Source organism: Chanodichthys erythropterus, chromosome 16 (assembly GCF_024489055.1).
Source record: "Chanodichthys erythropterus isolate Z2021 chromosome 16, ASM2448905v1, whole genome shotgun sequence".
Lineage (NCBI taxonomy): Eukaryota > Metazoa > Chordata > Actinopteri > Cypriniformes > Xenocyprididae > Chanodichthys > Chanodichthys erythropterus.
The window spans coordinates 39,433,578-39,452,905 of record NC_090236.1 but is presented as its reverse complement, the minus strand read 5'-3'; the positions used below and the strand labels follow the sequence as shown (position 1 = coordinate 39,452,905).

At 39.4% G+C, this 19,328-nt stretch overlaps 1 protein-coding gene across 1 annotated transcript; it reads left to right on the top strand.

Annotated features, from left to right (window-relative positions):
• The first annotated feature begins 17,223 nt into the window (after positions 1 to 17,223).
• Positions 17,224 to 18,207, top strand: LOC137003837 (oocyte zinc finger protein XlCOF6-like). Its single transcript, XM_067364096.1, has one exon. It carries the CDS (start codon positions 17,224 to 17,226, stop codon positions 18,205 to 18,207), a length of 984 nt encoding a protein of 327 aa, XP_067220197.1.
• The last annotated feature ends 1,121 nt before the right edge of the window (positions 18,208 to 19,328 follow it).

The following is a 19,328-nucleotide window of genomic DNA, read 5'->3' as shown; positions in this document are numbered from 1 at the left end:
ACCCATGGTGGAAGTTATGGGAACAAATTCAATAGAATTAGTATACCGCCCTTGGAATTTAACCGACATGAAAGAGGCGATGGCCCACCTGCCGAATCCCGACGACGCAGGGGACCGTTTCGCCACCGAACTGATGACATTCTGCCAAGAGTTCAGCCCAACACTAAATGAACTGAAAAGAATCATGCTGGCAAAGCTGGGAGGAATGAACTGGCACAAGATCAGCGCAGAATTACCAGCAGCAGATCACAGACGAAGTCACGTTAACTGGCATCATGCTTCAAACGACGGATATCAAGCAGCTGTGACGGGACTGACTGAGACTGTGAGGAGAGCATTTCCAGCGCGCATCGACATGTCCAGAGTGAGCCACTGCCGTCAAGAACCAGGTGAGAGCGTTCAAGTTTATTATGAGCGACTCTACAGTGTGTTTTGCAAGCACAGCGGGTTAAAGGAACCAGCAGATCGTGGCGACAGACCAACCACGTGGGAAAGTTGTTTGGCGAATAGTCTTTTGAATGGACTGAGACCTGAGATTTCCCAAGCCGTGAAACACAGCTATATTGAATGGACTGAAGGACGAGTAAGCACCATCATGAAACATGCCTTGCACGCGGAAGATGAGCTGAGGGCAAAGAAGGAAAGGTCAAGAATAAAAGAATTGCAGTTGGCAGCCGTGCAAAGACCGCAAAGATTCAGCGGGAACATATGGGGACACAATTCAGATAAAAATGGCTGTTATCTGTGCGAAGCTGATGACCACATTGTTCGTGAGTGCACGAGATGCAAGAAGTGCAAAATGAATGGACATTGGGCAATAAACTGCCCTGAACTGCGAAAGGCTGACTGAGGAAAAAGGATGCGGAGAGCAGGAGGAGATCGGGTGGACCACGGCCAAGGATGCAAAAACCGCCGCAAAGGGAAGTACACATTTACTAATATCAAACACACACACAAACGCACCCACACCTGAACACATGCACTGATAATGCAATGAAAAAAAAAAAAAAAAGAAAGAAAAGCTTGCACCTCTTTGTGTGTTTCTGAAACAAACAGAGAAGATTTTGACAAATGTTTGATTATGTATAGCAGTAAGGGATTTTTAAACATGCCTGAATATCCCCTGCTAGTTGAAGGGACAATGATTTCATTTTTGGTAGACTCAGGGGCGACCCGATCTGTTTTGCGATCATGTGACTTGCCATGTGAACCAGCGCTAACAAACAAAACGCATGGTTCTTTGTCTGTATCAGGACATTATATGACAGAACTGTTCACTGTGCCACTAAAGTGTGAGACGGAAGGGGGCCACATGCTGAAGCATGCATTTTTTAACTTCAAAAACATGCCCAGTACCCGTTCTGGACCAAGATTTAATGTGCAAATTAAATTTGGTAATGGTTGCAGATCCCTCGGGCATTGTAGTGAGAGAGGGTGAGCAAAGGTATTTGAAAACAGAACCAAAAATGGGTTTACAAATGGCACATAACCAAAACTGAGTGGCCAAAAACAATCTGTGAATTGGGGAAAAATAGAACGCTGTCATTTGGTACAGATTTCATGATGCCTGACAATTTGCATTGCACGTCACGTCGCAACAGAACGAGATACTATGGAGAAAAAAAAAAAAAAAAAAATGGGTTCATGTCTTCTGTTCTTTTGCAGCTACATGGAGACAGAATGCGACCAGTGGGTTATTTCTCTGGCAAATTAGATCCAGTAGCAGCAGGCCTGCCGCACTGTCTGAGGGTCGTGGCAGCTGCTGAACAGGCTGTGATGGCCTCTAGAGAATTTGTGGGGTATTCTGACATGACATTAATGGTTTCGCATGCCGTTTCCATGATTTTGCAGAAACAGAAGACATCACATTTGTCAACAGCACGATGGCTGAGGTATCACACAATTTTGCTGGATACGCCAAACATCACGGTCAAGCGTTGCACAGTGCTGAATCCTGCCACTCTCTTTCTAAAAGAGGAGGATGGGGAGGAACATCATTGCTGTTTGACTGCACTCAAACAGATATGTACCCCGCGCCCTGACATTTCGGACACACTGCTCGAAAACAGTGAGCATATCCTGTTTGTGGATGGCTCTGCGTTCAGAGATCCACAGACAGGCCTGAACAAAGTTGGTTACGCAGTGACCACTGAATTCGAAACATTGACATCTGGCACATTGCCATCAAATTTTTTTAGCTCAAGCGGCGGAGCTCGTAGCCCTAGCAGAAGCATGCTAGCTTATGGAGGGTAAAAGTGTAACGATTTACACAGATTCACGATACGCGTTCGGGGTTGAGAATGATTTTGGGGCTTTATGGAAACATGGAAAAAAAAAAAAAATTGAAATCTGATGGCCGGCCAATTCTAAACGCTTCTCTTGTGTCTACTCTTCTAGACACAATTCTCTTGCCAAAACAACTTGCTATCTGTAAATGCGCAGCGCATACTAAAAACAAAGATTTCATTTCAACAGGAAACACAAGAGCAGATATGGCTGCGAAGGCCGCGGCAGCACAGCAGTCAAAGGAACCAGAATGTATTTTATTATCTGAAACTAACACAAATGCTTTGACTTCCTTACAGAGTATGCAGGCGTTTGCTACAGTAGCGGAGAAGAACCTGTGGAGACGTTGTGGCTGCAAACTTGAGAATGATGTGTGGATGAACGTGGATGGCAAGCCTTGTTTACCCCGACATTTTATTTTTTTTTTTCTCTCATTATGCTAAATGCCTCCATGGTCTCGCCCATGGGAATGGAAGGGGGTAAACAACAGTTGCCATCCATAGATTTGTGTGAGCACAATATGTTGAATTACCGCAAAGAAAAGTCTTCTCTGTTGTCTAATGTCTGTGTGCGGGAGAAAGATTCTCAGGGGAAACCGGCTGAGACTCCCTTGCACAACATCAAGCCGGGAGATTACATGGTGATAAGGGACCTGAGGAGGAAGAGCTGGAAGGTGAAAAAGCTTGAGCCTTTTATCGTGCTTCTGACGACACACCGCCGTCAAGGTAGCTGAGAGAGCGACGTGGGTGAATGCGAGCCATTGCAGAAAGGTCCCACCAGTGATCGGGGAGGAGGAGCCGAGAGGAGAGGAGCAGAGACACTGGCACAACATGGTGCTGAGCCAACCAGTTTTCAAAGAAAACACATCAAAACTAATCTTCCTCATACGTCCTGGACGTACAACTGTGCGATCCACTTAGCAGTGCGTTTCCAGCATAGTACAGAGAATGTTGAAGACTAATGTCTCAGCAAATGGGTAAACTAACTGTTTATGACGATTACAATGAGTGGATGAACGAATTTGATGAGATGTTTAGCGAGGAGACAACTAAAATAAATTAGAGGATTTTTATTTATTTGTTTTTATTATTTTATTTAATTTAACATTTGAAGGGAACCCAGATATCTAAATGTTTCTTTATTTACAAATTTAAGAGGGATCATTTATACAAAAAATTAGAGATGAAGAGTGTAAGTGTGATGAGTAACTTAAATTAGCTTGTTTTATTATTATTGTTTATTATTCTTATTCTATTCATACCTACACATTTTAAATTTTTCTTGTGAGTTATCAAAGAATGATAAAAGGGGGAATTGTTGGGGAAAAATTTAATATGCCAATATCTGCTTCAAGCTATGCAAAACACCTCTCTGAGCTCAACAGACACAGTGTCTGCTGAAATCCAGGGGGGTAACGGTGAGACACCCAAACTGAGAGCTTTCCCGAACCTAGGGTATCGGATAATTTAAATAAGTTCAAAGACAGAAGGGGAAGCCATTTGTGTATGTGTATTGTCACTAGCCATTTGTGTATGTGTATTGTCACTTTTACCCTGTATGGAAAAGTACTGAGAAGAGTTGCTCAAACATTGGGGGTATAAATGTTTGTGGGTTCTCTTGTGCCCTTAGTTCACACTCGGGGCAGACATTGTATGGTTGTGTCGACTGTGGACTCTTTCTTGCAAGAAATAAAATCTTTATAAAGTGAATTCTCATAAGGTTTGTCTCTTACTAGTGATGTCAGCTAATTAATTTTTGCCGCAACAGTCAGCAAACTTAATAAGATGACAGTTGGGATGAGTAGACCTACAATCATCAGTATAAAGAATAAAAAGCAGAGGTGAAAGGACACATCCCTGTGGGGATCCCGTAGATGTATATAGAAGATCAGAGAGAGTATTATTAATTAGCACTCTCTGAGACCTATTGGTCATAAAGTCAATTATCCAACGAATCAGCTGGTCCTCCAAATGAAAGCGACTGGCGAGTTTCTCAGCAAGAATGTGAGGCTGCAGAGTATTGAATGCAGAGGAAAAATCAACAAACAAAAGTCTTGCTGTGGTGTTAGGAGACTCAAGGTGCTCATGAACAACATTTGTAATAAAGACTTTTGCATCATCAACTCCTCTACCTGTGCGATAGGCAAACTGGAGTGGGTCCAACTGTGTGTCGGTGGCTTTACTAATAAAGTTCTTAATAATTCTCTCCATTGCCTTCATCACTAGAGAGGTAAGAGCCACTGGCCTCAAATCGTTAAATACTTTGACAGAGCTCTTTTTCGGTATCGGAATAACTGTGGAGTGTTTCCATTTCTGTGGAACTACGCCACTAACCAAGGAGATCTGAAACAAAGTCTGTAACACACCCCCTAGTTGCTCCGCACAGAATTTTAAAGTTCGGCCACAAATATTATCCGGGCCGGGTGCAGATTTAACTTTAGTTTTCTTAAGAGCTCGCACCACCTCCTCTGTACTTATAGTGAGGGCAGAGTCCCCAGATTTTAAAGTCGAGATGATAGTTTCCAATTGAGTACTATTATCTGTCTCAAACCTGGTATAAAAAGAGTTGAGGTCATTAGGAAGAGATGTTGGGCTACTACCAGCAACCTGAATGTACCTGCAGGCATTAGGAGCACTATTAACTGCTGTCATGTTCTTAAGACCTTGCCAGGCTGCATGGAGGTTCCCCTGAGTGAGTGTTTGCTCAATCTTACTCCTATATTTCCGTTTGGCAGCTTTAATAGCACTTTTGACCTCTCTATTAACCTCCTTTTTTTCAAACTCAGAGCCGGTGTAAAAAAGTATCTTTTTCTTATTTAAAATTGCTTTAAGTTCCTTAGTCACCCAAGGCTTATTGTTTGGAAAAATGGTAACCTTCTTAGTAGGAATGATACTGTCCACACAAAATGAAATGTACGATGTCACTATGTCCACTTGCTCATTAATATCAGTAGATGGGACTATGAGCGTGTTCCAATCCGTTGTTTCAAAGCAACCCTGTAGCCTGTCGACGCTGTTGTTTGTCCATTGTTTAACATACTTTACAACCTTCTCTGCCCTCTGTATAATCGGCAAGTATTTTGGTGCAAGCAATACAGTATGATGATCAGCAGAGCCGAGTGGTGGAAGAGCGATGGATTTATATGCACCGGGAATTGAGCCATAACATTTGTCTAGTATTTTCCCCAGACGAGTAGTACATGTAACATATTGATGATAACCTTTAAAGGATTTTTCTGCCAGGCAGTGGTTAAAATCGCCCAGTATAAATTTCGGGGAATCAGGTGATATTAATTCCAAACTGTCCAATGTGTTCTTAATATGCTCTATAGCTATAGTCACATTCGCTCTCGGATGAATATAAACCAATATAAAAAAGAGCTGTGGAAATTCTCTGGGCAAATAAAAAGGGCGTAGAGAAATAGCCAAAAGTTCAATATCAGTGTTACACAACTTCTCCCTTACGACAGTCGTTGCTTGTGGAAGGCAGCATGTAGTTGTATCAGAGTCCCACTATCAGAGTCCTGGGCTCGGCTGCTCTCTGAGCTGAGTGCCGCTGACTGTTCAACCTTGAGCGGCAGTTAGCATCGGTGTTAGCTGCTGGCTGATTTGATCTGTGTCCGATCATGTTTGGGGATTCCTCACCCACATTAGATTCCTCACCCACATTCATTAACACTTCAAATCTGTTCTCCAGATGTATTGGCGGTGGTAGGGAGCTAGTGTTTGGGGTAGAGGATGCTACTGCATTAATATGTGATACTCGTGACAATCTGATGTCTCGAGTGCCTTTGGGTCTCGCTCCCTGTGTGTGCCATCGATTAATATGCTGATCAGTTCCGGCACTGAGTACGGTCTGTTTAGGGGCATTAGATTCATGGGACTCACCGACTGTGTGCTGAGGACGTCCATGACGAAGCTCTGTTGTGTGTTCCTTCTGGTTTGGTAGTCCCGCAAGTAACTTTGTTTCAAGAACTGCAATCCTTTGTAGAAGTCTGTGGCAGTTTGTGCAGCAGGTAGATTCTTCAACCAGAGGAGGCATATTATTTCTAATCCTTTTGGATGTAGGCAGCTGTGTTTTCTCTTCTCCGGAATGTAAGCTGATGGCTGCTGTCAGTGGGAGGCTGGTTGGATAAAAATTCCCCTTTTTTGTAGCAATTCTTCCAGTTAAAAAGATTGTTGTTGCCAAGATTTGTCGCTTGAGCACTGTGTTGATTTGCTGAAGTTAAAATTAGGAGATAAAATATAAAAGCAATAGAGTTACAGTAGCGAAGCAGGAAGTATCATTAACTACTACAGACTGATAACGGTCAGATAGGTACGATTTGAACCATGCCAAAGCAATTCCACTAATGCCAATATAGTTTTCAAGTCTTTTTAAAAGAATGGTATGATCGATAGTGTCAAAAGCAGTACTGAGATCTAATAACACTAATAGAGAAATACAGCCACGATCGGATGATAGGAGTAGATCGTTTGTAACTCTAACGAGAGCAGTCTCAGTACTATGGTATGGTCTAAATCCTGACTGGAAATCCTCACAGATTCCATTTCTTTCTAAAAAGGAGCACAGTTGTGTTGAAACTGCCTTTTCTAGTATCTTTGACAGAAAAGGTAGATTCGATATTGGCCTGTAATTTACTAAATCTCTCGGATCTAGTTGAGGTTTTTTAATAAGAGGTTTAATAATAGCCTGCTTAAAGGTTTTTGGCACGTATCCTAGTGTTAAGGATGAATTAATTATATCAGAATTGGACCTACGACCTCTGGAAGCATTTCTTTCAGTAGTTTAGTCGGCATTGGGTCTAGCATACATGTCGTTGATTTTGATGATTTGATAAGTTTAGATAATTCTTCCTCTCCTATTGCGGCGAATGATTCTAGTTTTACCTCAGGGACACTACAGTGCACTGTCTGAAGCGAAACTGTAGACGGTTGCATGTTTTTAATTTTCTCTCTAATATTATCAATCTTGCAGGTAAAGAAGTTCATAAAGTCATTACTGCTGTGCTCTATGGAAACGTCAGCAGTTGAATCTCTGTTTCTAGTTAATTTAGCCACTGTGTCAAATAAATACCTAGGATTATGTTTGTTTTCTATTAAGAGATTTGAAAAATAAGTAGATCTAGCATTTCTTATAGCCGTTCTGTACTCAATCATTTTTTCTTTCCACGAAAGGCGAAAAACTCCTAGTTTTGTTTTCTTCCAACTACGTTCAGCTTTTCTAACAGCTCGTTTTAGAGCCCGAGTGTGCTCATCATACCACGGCGTTGGATTAGTTTCCTTAATCTTCTTTAGACGTAAAGGAGCGACTGCATCTAATGTGCTGGAAAAGAGAGAGCCAATAGTTTCTGTTGCAGCATCGAGTTCTTCTAAGTTGTCAGGTATACTAAGGCGATGAAACTGCTCGGGGAGATTATTTATAAAGCAATCTTTAGTGGTAGACGTGATGGTTCTACAATATTTATGGCTGGGTGGTGGTTTTGTAGCCTTGGCTAATTGTATTATACACGAGACTAAATAATGATCTGATATATCATCGCTCTGCTGTAGAATTTCAACAGCATAAATATCAATTCCATGCGAAAGTATTAGATCTAAGGTATGATTACGACAATGAGTGGGTCCTGACACGTGTTGTCTAACTCCAATAGAGTTTAAAATGTCTGCAAATGCCAATCCAAATGCGTCTTTATTATTATCTACATGGATATTAAAATCACCAACAACAAGGACTTTATCCGCAGCCAGTACTAACTCTAATAGAAAATCCGCAAATTCTTTGATAAAGTCAGTATGGTGCCCTGGTGGCCTGTACACAGTAGCCAGCACAAATGTCAACTTACATAATGTTACATAAAGCACCATCACTTCAAAGGAATTATATTTGAAATTCTTTTGAATTGTTCTGAATATATTACTATAAATTACAGCAACACCTCCCCCTTTGCCTTTCTGTCGAGGATTGTGTCGATAATCATAACCTTGAGGACTAGATTCATTTAAAGTAATGTAATCGTCTGGTTTTAGCCAGGTTTCTGTCACACACAGCAAGTCTAGTTTATTGTCTGTGATAATTTCATTTACAATAAGTGCTTTTGAAGAAATAGATCTAATATTCAGTAACCCAAGCTTTATCATTTGTTTATCTGATTTATCTGTGATTTTCATTTTTTGAACATCAATTAAATTTTTACCCTTAAAAGGTTTCGGAAGTTTTTTGTATTTACTAGTTTGAGGTACAGACACAGTCTCTATGTGATAATATCTAGGTGAAAGAGTTTCTATGTGCTGTGAATTATTTGAGTTCTGTGACGTGAGGCGGCTAGCAGACGGTCGGTTTAGCCAGTTTGTCTGGGTCCTGATCTGGGCCCTGGTTTGTCATGTTTCAGCTCTAAGACGATTTGCCAAATTTCTAGATAGAAGAGCAGCACCATCCCGGGAGGGATGAATACCATCTCTTTTCAACAGATCAGGTCTGCCCCAAAAGCTTTTCCAATTGTCTATGAAACCTATATTATTCTGCGGACACCACTTAGACAGCCAGCCATTGAGTGATGATAACCTACTAACTATCTCATCACTCCGACGAACAGGAAGAGGGCCAGAACAAATTACTTCTGCTGACATTGAATTTGCGAGTTCACACACCTCTTTAATGTTAATTTTAGTTTACAATGACCCTAAGCACACAGCTAAAATAACGAAGGACTGGCTTCACAACAACTCTGTGACTGTTCTCGAATGGCCCAGCCAGAGCCCTGACTTAAACCCAATTGAGCATCTCTGGAGAGACCTAAAAATGGCTGTCCACCAACATTTACCATCCAACCTGACAGAACTGGAGATGATCTGCAAGGAGGAATGGCAGAGGATCCCCAAATCCAGGTGTGAAAAACTTGTTGCATCTTTCCCAAAAAGACTCATGGCTGTGTTAGATCAAAAGGGTGCTTCTACTAAATACTGAGCAAAGGGTCTGAATACTTAGGACCATGTGATATTTCAGTTTTTCTTTTTTAATAAATCTGCAAAAATGTCAACAATTCTGTGTTTTTCTGTCAATATGGGGTGCTGTGTGTACATTAATGAGGAAAAAAAATTAAATGATATTAGCAAATGGCTGCAATATAACAAAGAGTGAAAAATTTAAGGGGGTCTGAATACTTTCCGTACCCACTGTATATACAGTCAAACCAAAAAACATTTTTTTTCTGACACAGTTCAACTCTGAGATCTTGTCACATTTTACCAACATTTTTTTTTTAACTGTAGTGAATAAACTGTATTAATGAATTAAATGTTCAAGGTGTCTGATTAAATTTTGGTTTGACTGTATTTATGGTGACTTGACATGTTTGCCAAGATATGATGAATGGCCATGAAGAATAAATCTTTATTTGTGGCGGAATTCTGGCAGAAGATTTCAGGCTTAGTCCGACAGTGTGACTTCTACAACAGTCAAACCAAAAACCAATAGGAGCGCAGAAGCTAATAATATTAGTGAATCAACAAAAAACCACCAGTTGCTCCACACGTCCTCATTTTTGTACAATTTTCTATTTTAATAAGAAGCCATGATTGGTTTTGTTTGCTAACACTATAATTTCTATCCCACATGTCAATGCAGCTCAGTGGCTGTATCCATAATCGCATACTTTCCTACTAAATAGTCGGTGAAAAAGTGTATGTGACAAAAGTATGTCTGAATACACAGTACTCAGAAAGTACCTACTTGACCCACTATTTCGGGTGAGATTCTGAAGTGTGCATACAATAGACACTTTACTATTCCATGAGCTCACAGGAAAGGATTTGTGAATGATGGTGAAGACACCCTAACACACAAACATGGCCTTTATATGTTATGAAATTTACTATTAATGACACTTGTTCTGTTGTATTTTTTTTCTTCTTTTTAGGATTGAGCGTCTTTGGCGAGATGTCTACACACAAGTCCTCGATTTGTTCCACGAGTTGTTTTACCATTTGGAAGTGACTGGACTGTTGAATCCTGATGATGAAATTCACCTCTTCGCACTGCATTGGACTTTTTTGCCCCAGTTAAAACATCAGCTAAACAGTTTCAAAGAAGCATGGAACCTGCACAGGCTGAGAACAGAGAATGGTCGATCTCCCTATCAACTTTGGCTTCAAAACGGAGAGGCTGCAGATGATCCGGAAACTGTACGTTTGCACATTTACACTTATAAACACTTAAAAGGGATGGTTCATCCAAAAAAAAATGTCATTTATTCTCCCTCAAGTTATTTCTCAATTATTTCTTTTACTCAAGTTATTTCTTTGTTCTTCTGAACATAAAAGCAGATATGTTCATACCTGCAAACTAGTCGCTTTTCGGCTAAATTTGCCATTGTGAATCAAAATGTCAATTTATGTGGATTGTGTAGATCTGAAGTGTTTTGTTTTTTTTCGGTTGGGGGTATCAGGGTGCAAGCACAATAACCTCACAAGAATTGAAAATGGGCTACTTTCCTATACACTGGAGTGAGAAAATAGACGCTGTGTCTCTCGAGTTGTTACGATCTTTCCTGACGCTCTGTGGCACGTGACAGTTCAGTTCAAGCAGAGCACATGCAAACCGATCATCTTCTCCGCTTTACTAGTTACAACATGAAATAAACTAGCAATAATAATGAATGGACCTCTGCAGGTATGTTGAAAGATACAGTACAACTTAACAAAATCCATATCATATCTCATGTAATTGCTCAATGAGTGTTTCAAACATGGATAGACGTCAATATAACAGATAGTAAAAATGTCACATTTACCTCAGAAAAGCCATTCAGAGTCCAAAAACTTGTTATTCAGCTACAAAAATGAACTTGGAGAAAAGCATTTTGCTAAATATATGCACTAGGCTATTGCATATACCTTGTATTCGTACTTAACATGTGCTTCAATATTGAATGTATGTTTGTCCAGATGTGAAAAAAAAGTACACTTCTATAATGTACTTAAAGCAGTGGTTCTCAAACTTTTTTGTGGCACCCCCCTTTAAAAAAAAAAAATCCTGTGATATTTTATAATTATACTCATATTTATTTATAAAATATGTAGTAATATCATTTCATTAAAAATTATAAAAATTGAAAGATTTTTTTAAAATTGAAAAATGTGCAATAAAGAACACCTGCATTATTTTCATTTTGTAATGTCACTGAATCATTAAAAACTATGAGAAAAATGTATTTAGTTACCACTAGTAGTACACTATGGGTTCAAATGTACTATAAGTGATATCTACATTTTTTTAAATACAGAGATGGTATGTTAAAAGCACATTTTAGTTCATATTTCATGGTGTCTCAAAATAGCACAGCTGAGTTGGCCTACACTTAGATGTTCTTAAGATTATCTTAAGTACAAAATTAGTGCACAAAAATAGCACTTGTATTATATTATTAAATAGCTTTATAGAAATGTACTTTTTTCACTTGGGTGAATAAATTTATTTTACGACAGCCACTATTTAAATGTTTATATTGCCTAACTTTTTATGGGTAATTTATATGCAATTAGCTTACAAATCAATTTTAACTGTTAATAATATACCAACTTTTTCCCTGAATAGTTTACAAAATGTCACATACTTTACCTTTATAGGCGCAAGTAATCAAATCGCAATTTCCTGAATCAAAATCCATTTCCAGCCCAAAATCCAGCCCTAGTGTCAAATGTTTTACTTTTTTACTTGAAGCAAATGTTTCCCATTCATTTTCTTAACATGCACCAGAATGCTTCGTTTACATGTTAAAAACAATGTTCTCATGGGGGAGGATGCCCCCAAACCACCCTACATTTTGGTTTGTCAACTTGTTTACCTCTTGTGAGTTTGCAGGTCTGTATGTTGAATGTTTGTAACTAAACAGTTCAGTGGCACCATGATGTCCATTGTAAGGAACCAAACATTATCAAAGTCAGTGGTGCCCCAGAACTGTTTAGAATATTTTAAAGAATGTTTTAAACTAATGTTTAAAACATTTAATTAAAAAATCCAGAATTACCTTCATACCTTTATGAAATGATTAACATTTGATTATTTTGGTAAATATAAAATATTAAAGCATCTATCCTGGTATTTTGCAAGGTTGATGATGAATATGGTGTTGACTGGGATGGACCACATGCCATGGAAGATGAAGACAACATTTCTATCCCAGATGCTGAGTTACCAAGACATCTCACTGCAGAGGAGACGGCAAGTCTTCCAAACCGGGAAGTGCCACTAAATGAGGCAGTGGACGCCTATCTTAGCACAGTAGCCCAACTGACACAGATTTTTAGATACTGAACATTTTGAACATCCATGGACACAAAAACAGATTTCCCTTTGAGTTTTTCAACCAGCCTGAACTACAACTTTCCTAAAAAAACGTGCATTATTTTATTTTTTTTAAACAAATGACAATAAAAGTGAGAAACAAGTTTTCTTTGACATTTATAATTTGTTCTTATGTATACTTCACTTAACTCATAAGAGTTTCCAGCAATTCTAAGAGATTTGGAAAACTTCCTGTCAAGAACATGCATTGTCATAAAAGCAAGAATTGAAAATAGACATGTCATATTAATTTTTTCCTAAACATGCAATTATGAACATGAACACCTTTAAATGTTGCAACTCAGACAAGGCCAAAGCCAAACCTTGTGGATGAAACTGCAGCTCTCATGGCTTGTGTGAATGCAAGAAATGTTCTGGATCTTAAAAGGAGCTTTAGTGTTGTGAGGCAGGTTGAAGCCACTGGCAGTGATAGGTCAGGTGATACTTCGACGTACAGGTGTTGAGGAAGAACAGCCCAGCCCGTCCAAAACTTCAGCAACTCACGCAGTTCAGCAGGTGGTCCTGCATCAGTTTGGGTAAAACAGTATTTTTCATTGCATCTTAAATCATCTGCAACTAAACAAAAGTACATTAAACCTTTGTTTTTAAAATAAAACACTTGCAATAGCAAATTTTCACCTGTTTGAATATATTCACGCAAGAAAGCGGTCGTGTCACAGGATTGCTCCAGGTTCAGAGGGGCTTCATCATCGCTATCAGGTTCTGGCCAGATGACTCTCCTAAGTATCATCTAATACAAAGATGGCAGCACTGAATACAAGCCTTAACAAAAGGTAGCAAAAATGTAATTCATCCAATGACCTAGTGTTTTTATTACAAACAGCCCCCCAATTGGGCTATATGTTTAATGTATTACAGAAAATTACATAATTGATTTAGTGCAATAGCTTCCATACAGTTGCCAAAGCAATGCATAAGTTTTTACAAGCAAAAGTGATCTCAATTAGGCACATATCAAGCATCAATTAAATCTAAATTGCTTTGTCACAGCCAACTCAAATCACTGTGCTTGGCAAAGATCAATTTTATGGTGCGTTCAAGTTCTCCTGGGAAGTCGAGTGTATGACGGTAGGTGCGTTCAAGTCACTTTCATCGGAGTATGATAGCGGTGTGCCTTCTGTGAATTACACAAACTAACTAAAAGCCTGACGATGTCATTGCTAAATACAGTGGTATGCGAAAGTTTGGGAACCCCTTGCAGAATCTGTGAAAATGTTAAAATTATTAACAAAATAAGAGAGATCATACAAATTGCATGTTATTTTTTTATTTAGTACTGTCCTAAGTAAGATATTTTACAAAAAATGTTTATATATAGTCCACAAGACAAAAAAGTAGCTGAATTTATTAAAATACTTCATCCAGGTAAATACTGTGTGTGGTATCTACGACTGTTTGTTTTGTGATGGTTGTTCATGAGTCTCTTGTTTGTTCTGAGCAGTTAAACTGAGCTGTTCTTCAGAAAAATCCTCCAGCTCCTGCAGATTCATCAGTTTTCAAGCACTTTTGCATATTTGAACCCTTTCCAGCAGTGGCTGCATGATTTTGAGATCCATCTTTTCACACTGAGAACAACTGAGGGACTCAAACTCAACTATTAAAAAAGGTTCAAACATTCACTGATGTTCCAGAAGGAAACACGATGCATTAAGAGTCAGGGGGTGAAAACTTTTTGAATTCAAATATCAAGGTAAATTGTACTTAATTTGTCTCCCGGGAAACATGCAAGTATCTTCTGTTGCTTCTGAAGGGCAGTACTAAATTAAAAACTGATATTCAAGTGAAATAAGAAAAATTTGGACTTCTTCATCCTGTTCAAAAGTTTTCACCCCTCGGCTCTTAATGCACCGTGTTTCCTTCTGGAGCATCACTGAATGTTTGAACCTTTTTTAATAGTTGAGTTTGAGTCCCTCAGTTGTTCTCAGTGTGAAAAGATGGATCTCAAAATCATGCAGCCACTGCTGGAAAGGGTTCAAATATGCAAAAGTGCTTGAAAACTGATGAATCTGCAGGAGCTGGAGGATTTTTCTGAAGAACAGAGCTCAGTTTAACTGCTCAGGACAAACAAGAGACTCATGAACAACCATCACAAAACATAAAAACAGTCGTGGATCATCAGGTAACCACACACAGTATTGAGAATCAATGCTTCATATACTTATGAATGGGGTTAATTTAATAAATCCAGCTACTTTTTTGTCTTGTGGATTACATATAAACATCTTTTATGTAAAATATCTTACTCAGGACAGAACTAAATAAAAAATATGCATATTGTATGATCTCTTATTTTGTTAAAATTATTCACATTTTCAGATTCTGCAAGGGGTTCCCAAACTTTCGCATACCACTGTACCTAAGTGTTGTGGTATTTCGCCATGTTTCTCACTGACAAGCCCCTAACTCGTACAGATCGGAGCTTACAGAAAATCCTGAGCTTCCCACTCGTATTTACGACATTGTGGTGGCGTTCATGTGCGTTCAGCTCGTAAATACGATCTTTCCGACATGACTTGAACACACCATTAGTTAAAAGTCTACCAATATCTCTTTTTGTGTAACAGTGTATAAAAGCATTTTTAAAAAGTTGAACAGACTAACTACCTCTGGTTCCAGCACTAGTGCAGAAGATCTGGGAAACAGCACTGCAGCTAAACTGGGTCGTTCTTTTATCATTCTCAAAACACCTGTATCTTTGAGTCCCCTCCGCAGCTGAGCAATCTGTTTTTCACGTCGACCAATAACCTAGAAATGAGCCATAAACTGTACAAATGCTATGCAAGCCATAATCAAAGATTGAAGCTTTTGTCCTAATTACTTGTTAGTAGTCTTATGTAGAGGTTGAGATACAAATTCCCAAATGCCATTAACACATGCTTCCACCTTTATATGCCAAGATAGAACATACCCCATGGTGGAGATTGGTTTCTGCCAACCATCTTCTGTTGCTGACTGCTGGCAAATCCCAGTTGATGGCCAGGTTGTTGATATTTTCTGTTTCACTCTGATTCAGTTCATTCTGGCTTTCCAGCTATGATTTATACAAAGTGTGAAAAGGTAAAACTTGAAATGTATACATTTTTTTATATATGAAAAAAGATATACATACAAGGGAAACCACTTCAATCACATCCATATCAGGACAGTCCTTCAATTCCAAAACAGGAGTATCATCCTTTCTGCCAGTTAAAAGGAGGAAGAAAGCTGGACTAAGTCCAGAGTAGAGTGGACCTCCATTAATAAATGTATGTCCAATCATTCTTTCCACAACTCTGAACATGTCACCATCCAAGAGTGCTCTAGATGTAGAAGGAACCTTGTGATCATCTTCTCCATTGAAGAGGAGCGTTTTGCCACAGTTATCTGAAACATTTTTTAAAAGTAATACACTCAGATGACCATTCTTAATCATCCCTTGTCCTATTAACTATGCTCATAATTATTAAATCTACTAAAAAACATCTTAAAATGTATTACATCCTGTATGTCTTTTTCAAACTAACTAAAGTGGAGGCCAAGAAAATGGTATGTCCAAGATCCTTTCAGCAGTTCAAAATGTTTTGAATTTATTTACATTTTTCCTCAAACTCTGGAAAATATAACTTACCAATGTCAAGTTCAAATCCATGGTGGAGCTTTTCCATTATCAATGTAAAAAAAAGTGCCGTTTTACTCCATCTTATATCATTGGAATCCTTGGCTCAAGACAAACAAAACATATATCTTCATTTCCGCTATTAAAACTTTTCTGCGTTTTGAATTTTTTGAAAAATCTACATTTTCCAACTCCTCATAGGCTGTTTGTCCGATTCACTCGAAACTTGATATACATCATCTAGAGACCTTCCTGGCAAAATGTTATTAAAAGAATTTCGATTAGGGCTGGACGATTAATCAAAAAGTAATCGAAACCGAAATTCAGAACCTCTAACCGATGTAATTTTCCCATATCGATTATTTTGGTTTCTTAATCCTGTTAGGAGCCATTGGCTGCCATTGGCCTAAGAAGTTTGAAAACTAGTTTGACCAGGATAATGGAGGCTGATCAAAACGAAACTTGGTGCACCTCTTTGACTCTTGACTCTAGCAGCCTGTGTGAAGTATGAAAGAAATCAGCCACCAGGTGGCGCTACGTATCACACATAAACTATATTCATAGCATATGTTGAATCTCCTCATTCTCAATAGGTTTGCCTTAAGATCCTAGGTATTTCACTCAACCTCAAAACCACTGTAGTACAATTCTCTAGATTTTTTAGGTCAATAATTATCAAAAACGGTTGAACTTTATCATTTGGATAGCCATAACAGGATCATTCAGAAATGTATCTCCATCCAAAAGCCTATAAATCTTAAATGCTTTCGTGTCAGCCTAGAACCTAACACCATAAATGGCATAAAGATCTTAAAAGCTTGAACCCCGATAAATGCTGCTTGCAGCTTTAATATGACTATTGTAATTTTAACTGGTGCCAGGATCAGTTCATGTGTTCATCTGGAGCCCTCTTTCTTTCTGCCATGAAACTGTGGGTCACTTGTGTTTCTTATTTGTCTGAATTGATTTTAGACATGATGGAAGTGAAAGTGGAGTGTGAAGAACTGAATGTAGTGGAGGAGGATCATCAGTATCAGAGACCTCAGAAGGTCATAACAGGAGAAAAGCTGTCACAGTCCGAAAGCGATTTCTCCCAGAAAAGAACAGGAGCCAAAAAACCACCATTCATCTGCCCTCAGTGTGGGAAGTGTTTCACACTCAAAGTGAACCTCAAAAGCCACATCAAAATTCACACCGGAGAGCGTGATTTCACCTGTCTGCAGTGCGGCAGCAGCTTCTTCAAAAACGCAGATCTGAAGAGACACCTGCAAACACACACCGGAGAGAAGCCGTTCAGCTGTCCTCACTGCGGGAAGAGCTTCACACGCAAAGAGAGCCTGGAGAACCACATCCGGATCCACACCGGAGAGAAGCCTTTCACCTGCCTGCTGTGCGCCAAGAGCTTCATACGCAAAGGACACTTTAAGAACCACATGCGCATTCACTCCGGAGAGCGTCCGTTCACGTGTCACGAGTGTGGGAAGAGCTTCACGCAGGCCACCATCCTCAAAAACCACCAGCACTCGCACTCGGGAGAGAGACCGTTCAGCTGCGGCCAGTGCGGGAAAAGCTTCATCTCAGCGAAGCACCTGAAGATCCACCAGAAAATTCACCAGAAGCTTTTCTTGTGCTCTTTCTGTGGAAAGATGTTCTCGCAGCTGGGCTACCTGAAAGAGCACCAGAAAATACACAGCGGCGAGAAAGCTCACATGTGCTCGGTGTGCGGGAACAGCTTCTCTAGAGCCAAATATCTGAAAGAGCATCAGAAGGTCCATACGGGAGAGAAACCCTACAAGTGCTCACATTGTGACAAGAGCTTGAGTCAGTCAGGGAACCTGAAAATACACGAGAGAGTTCACACCGGAGAGAAGCCGCACCGCTGCCCGCCATGTGGAAGGAGTTTCGTCACATCCAGCGCTCTGCTGTCTCATCGAAGGAAATGTCGCCAAAAGTTGTCGTAGAGAGCAAGAGTCAATAGTGTGAAATTCAGATGAACTGAAGTGTCATTGTCCAAGATCATTTGCTTCTACATCTTTGTGCACAGCTACATTAAACATGTTAACTGTGTGCAGTGGCATTCGTTTACATCCACATTTTTATATGCGAACTTTGGGATATTGCAATAAAAAGTGTTGTATGGAAATGCCAAGATGCACATAAATTCTAAAAATGTGCATAAAAAACATGAACTCAACTGAGGCAGATAATTGTGTTATCCGATAAGAAGACTATGATGGAAGCTACGATGGAAAAACATTTACCAAATAAATCCCTCGATGCGTAACAGAAGCTCACTTACCTGGCCAACAGAGGCTGTGATTGGATAACTGGACTAACCAGCGGACCAATCGAATCTCAGCATCTCAAATGTTGGTTTGTTGGTTCTGAAATGCCTGAGCCAAAGTCTGTCATCAGAATGATTTGGTTTAATTCCCTCCAGAAGTGTCTCACGTGAGCATCCGAATGCAAGAGAACATGACAGCGTTTATTGTGTTTCATCTGCTGCTCTGAGACGCAACTCCTTTATGATGAAGGAAAAAAAGAGCCAGTTGCAGCAACTTACATTTTTATTACTGATATTTTGCACCAACTTCCCAGGAAGTGACAATTCTGTTCTCTTGAACACATGGAAATTCTGCTTTTTCCATAATTGTTTTATGCCATATTCCAATTTTGCACATAAGTTAAATAGCTAATGTTTAATGTGAGTCTATTATTTCTCCATGCATAGCCGTAACAAATCAAGTATAAATGATAGCTTGTGAGAGAAGGTGAATGGAAAAGACCTGCAGTGAGAATATGAGGAGATCAGAACGGAAGCCTAACCAGTCAACAATACACAAATTGTGAATTAAATCAGTCAAGCTTGGGCAAGTTCATTTATGGTGTTAATTTATGGCTGAATAGAGTACATGATGGTGTAGTACGTTGTGCATGGATTGTATGTTATGAATTGAAATGTCCATAAATGAGAGCAAAATATTGTACAGAGCTACTCATCTAATGATCACAGAGGACAGATGTACTTGAGTTCAGCAGATGTTCAGTATTGTTCCAACAAACTCAATCTCAGTTCTGTGCT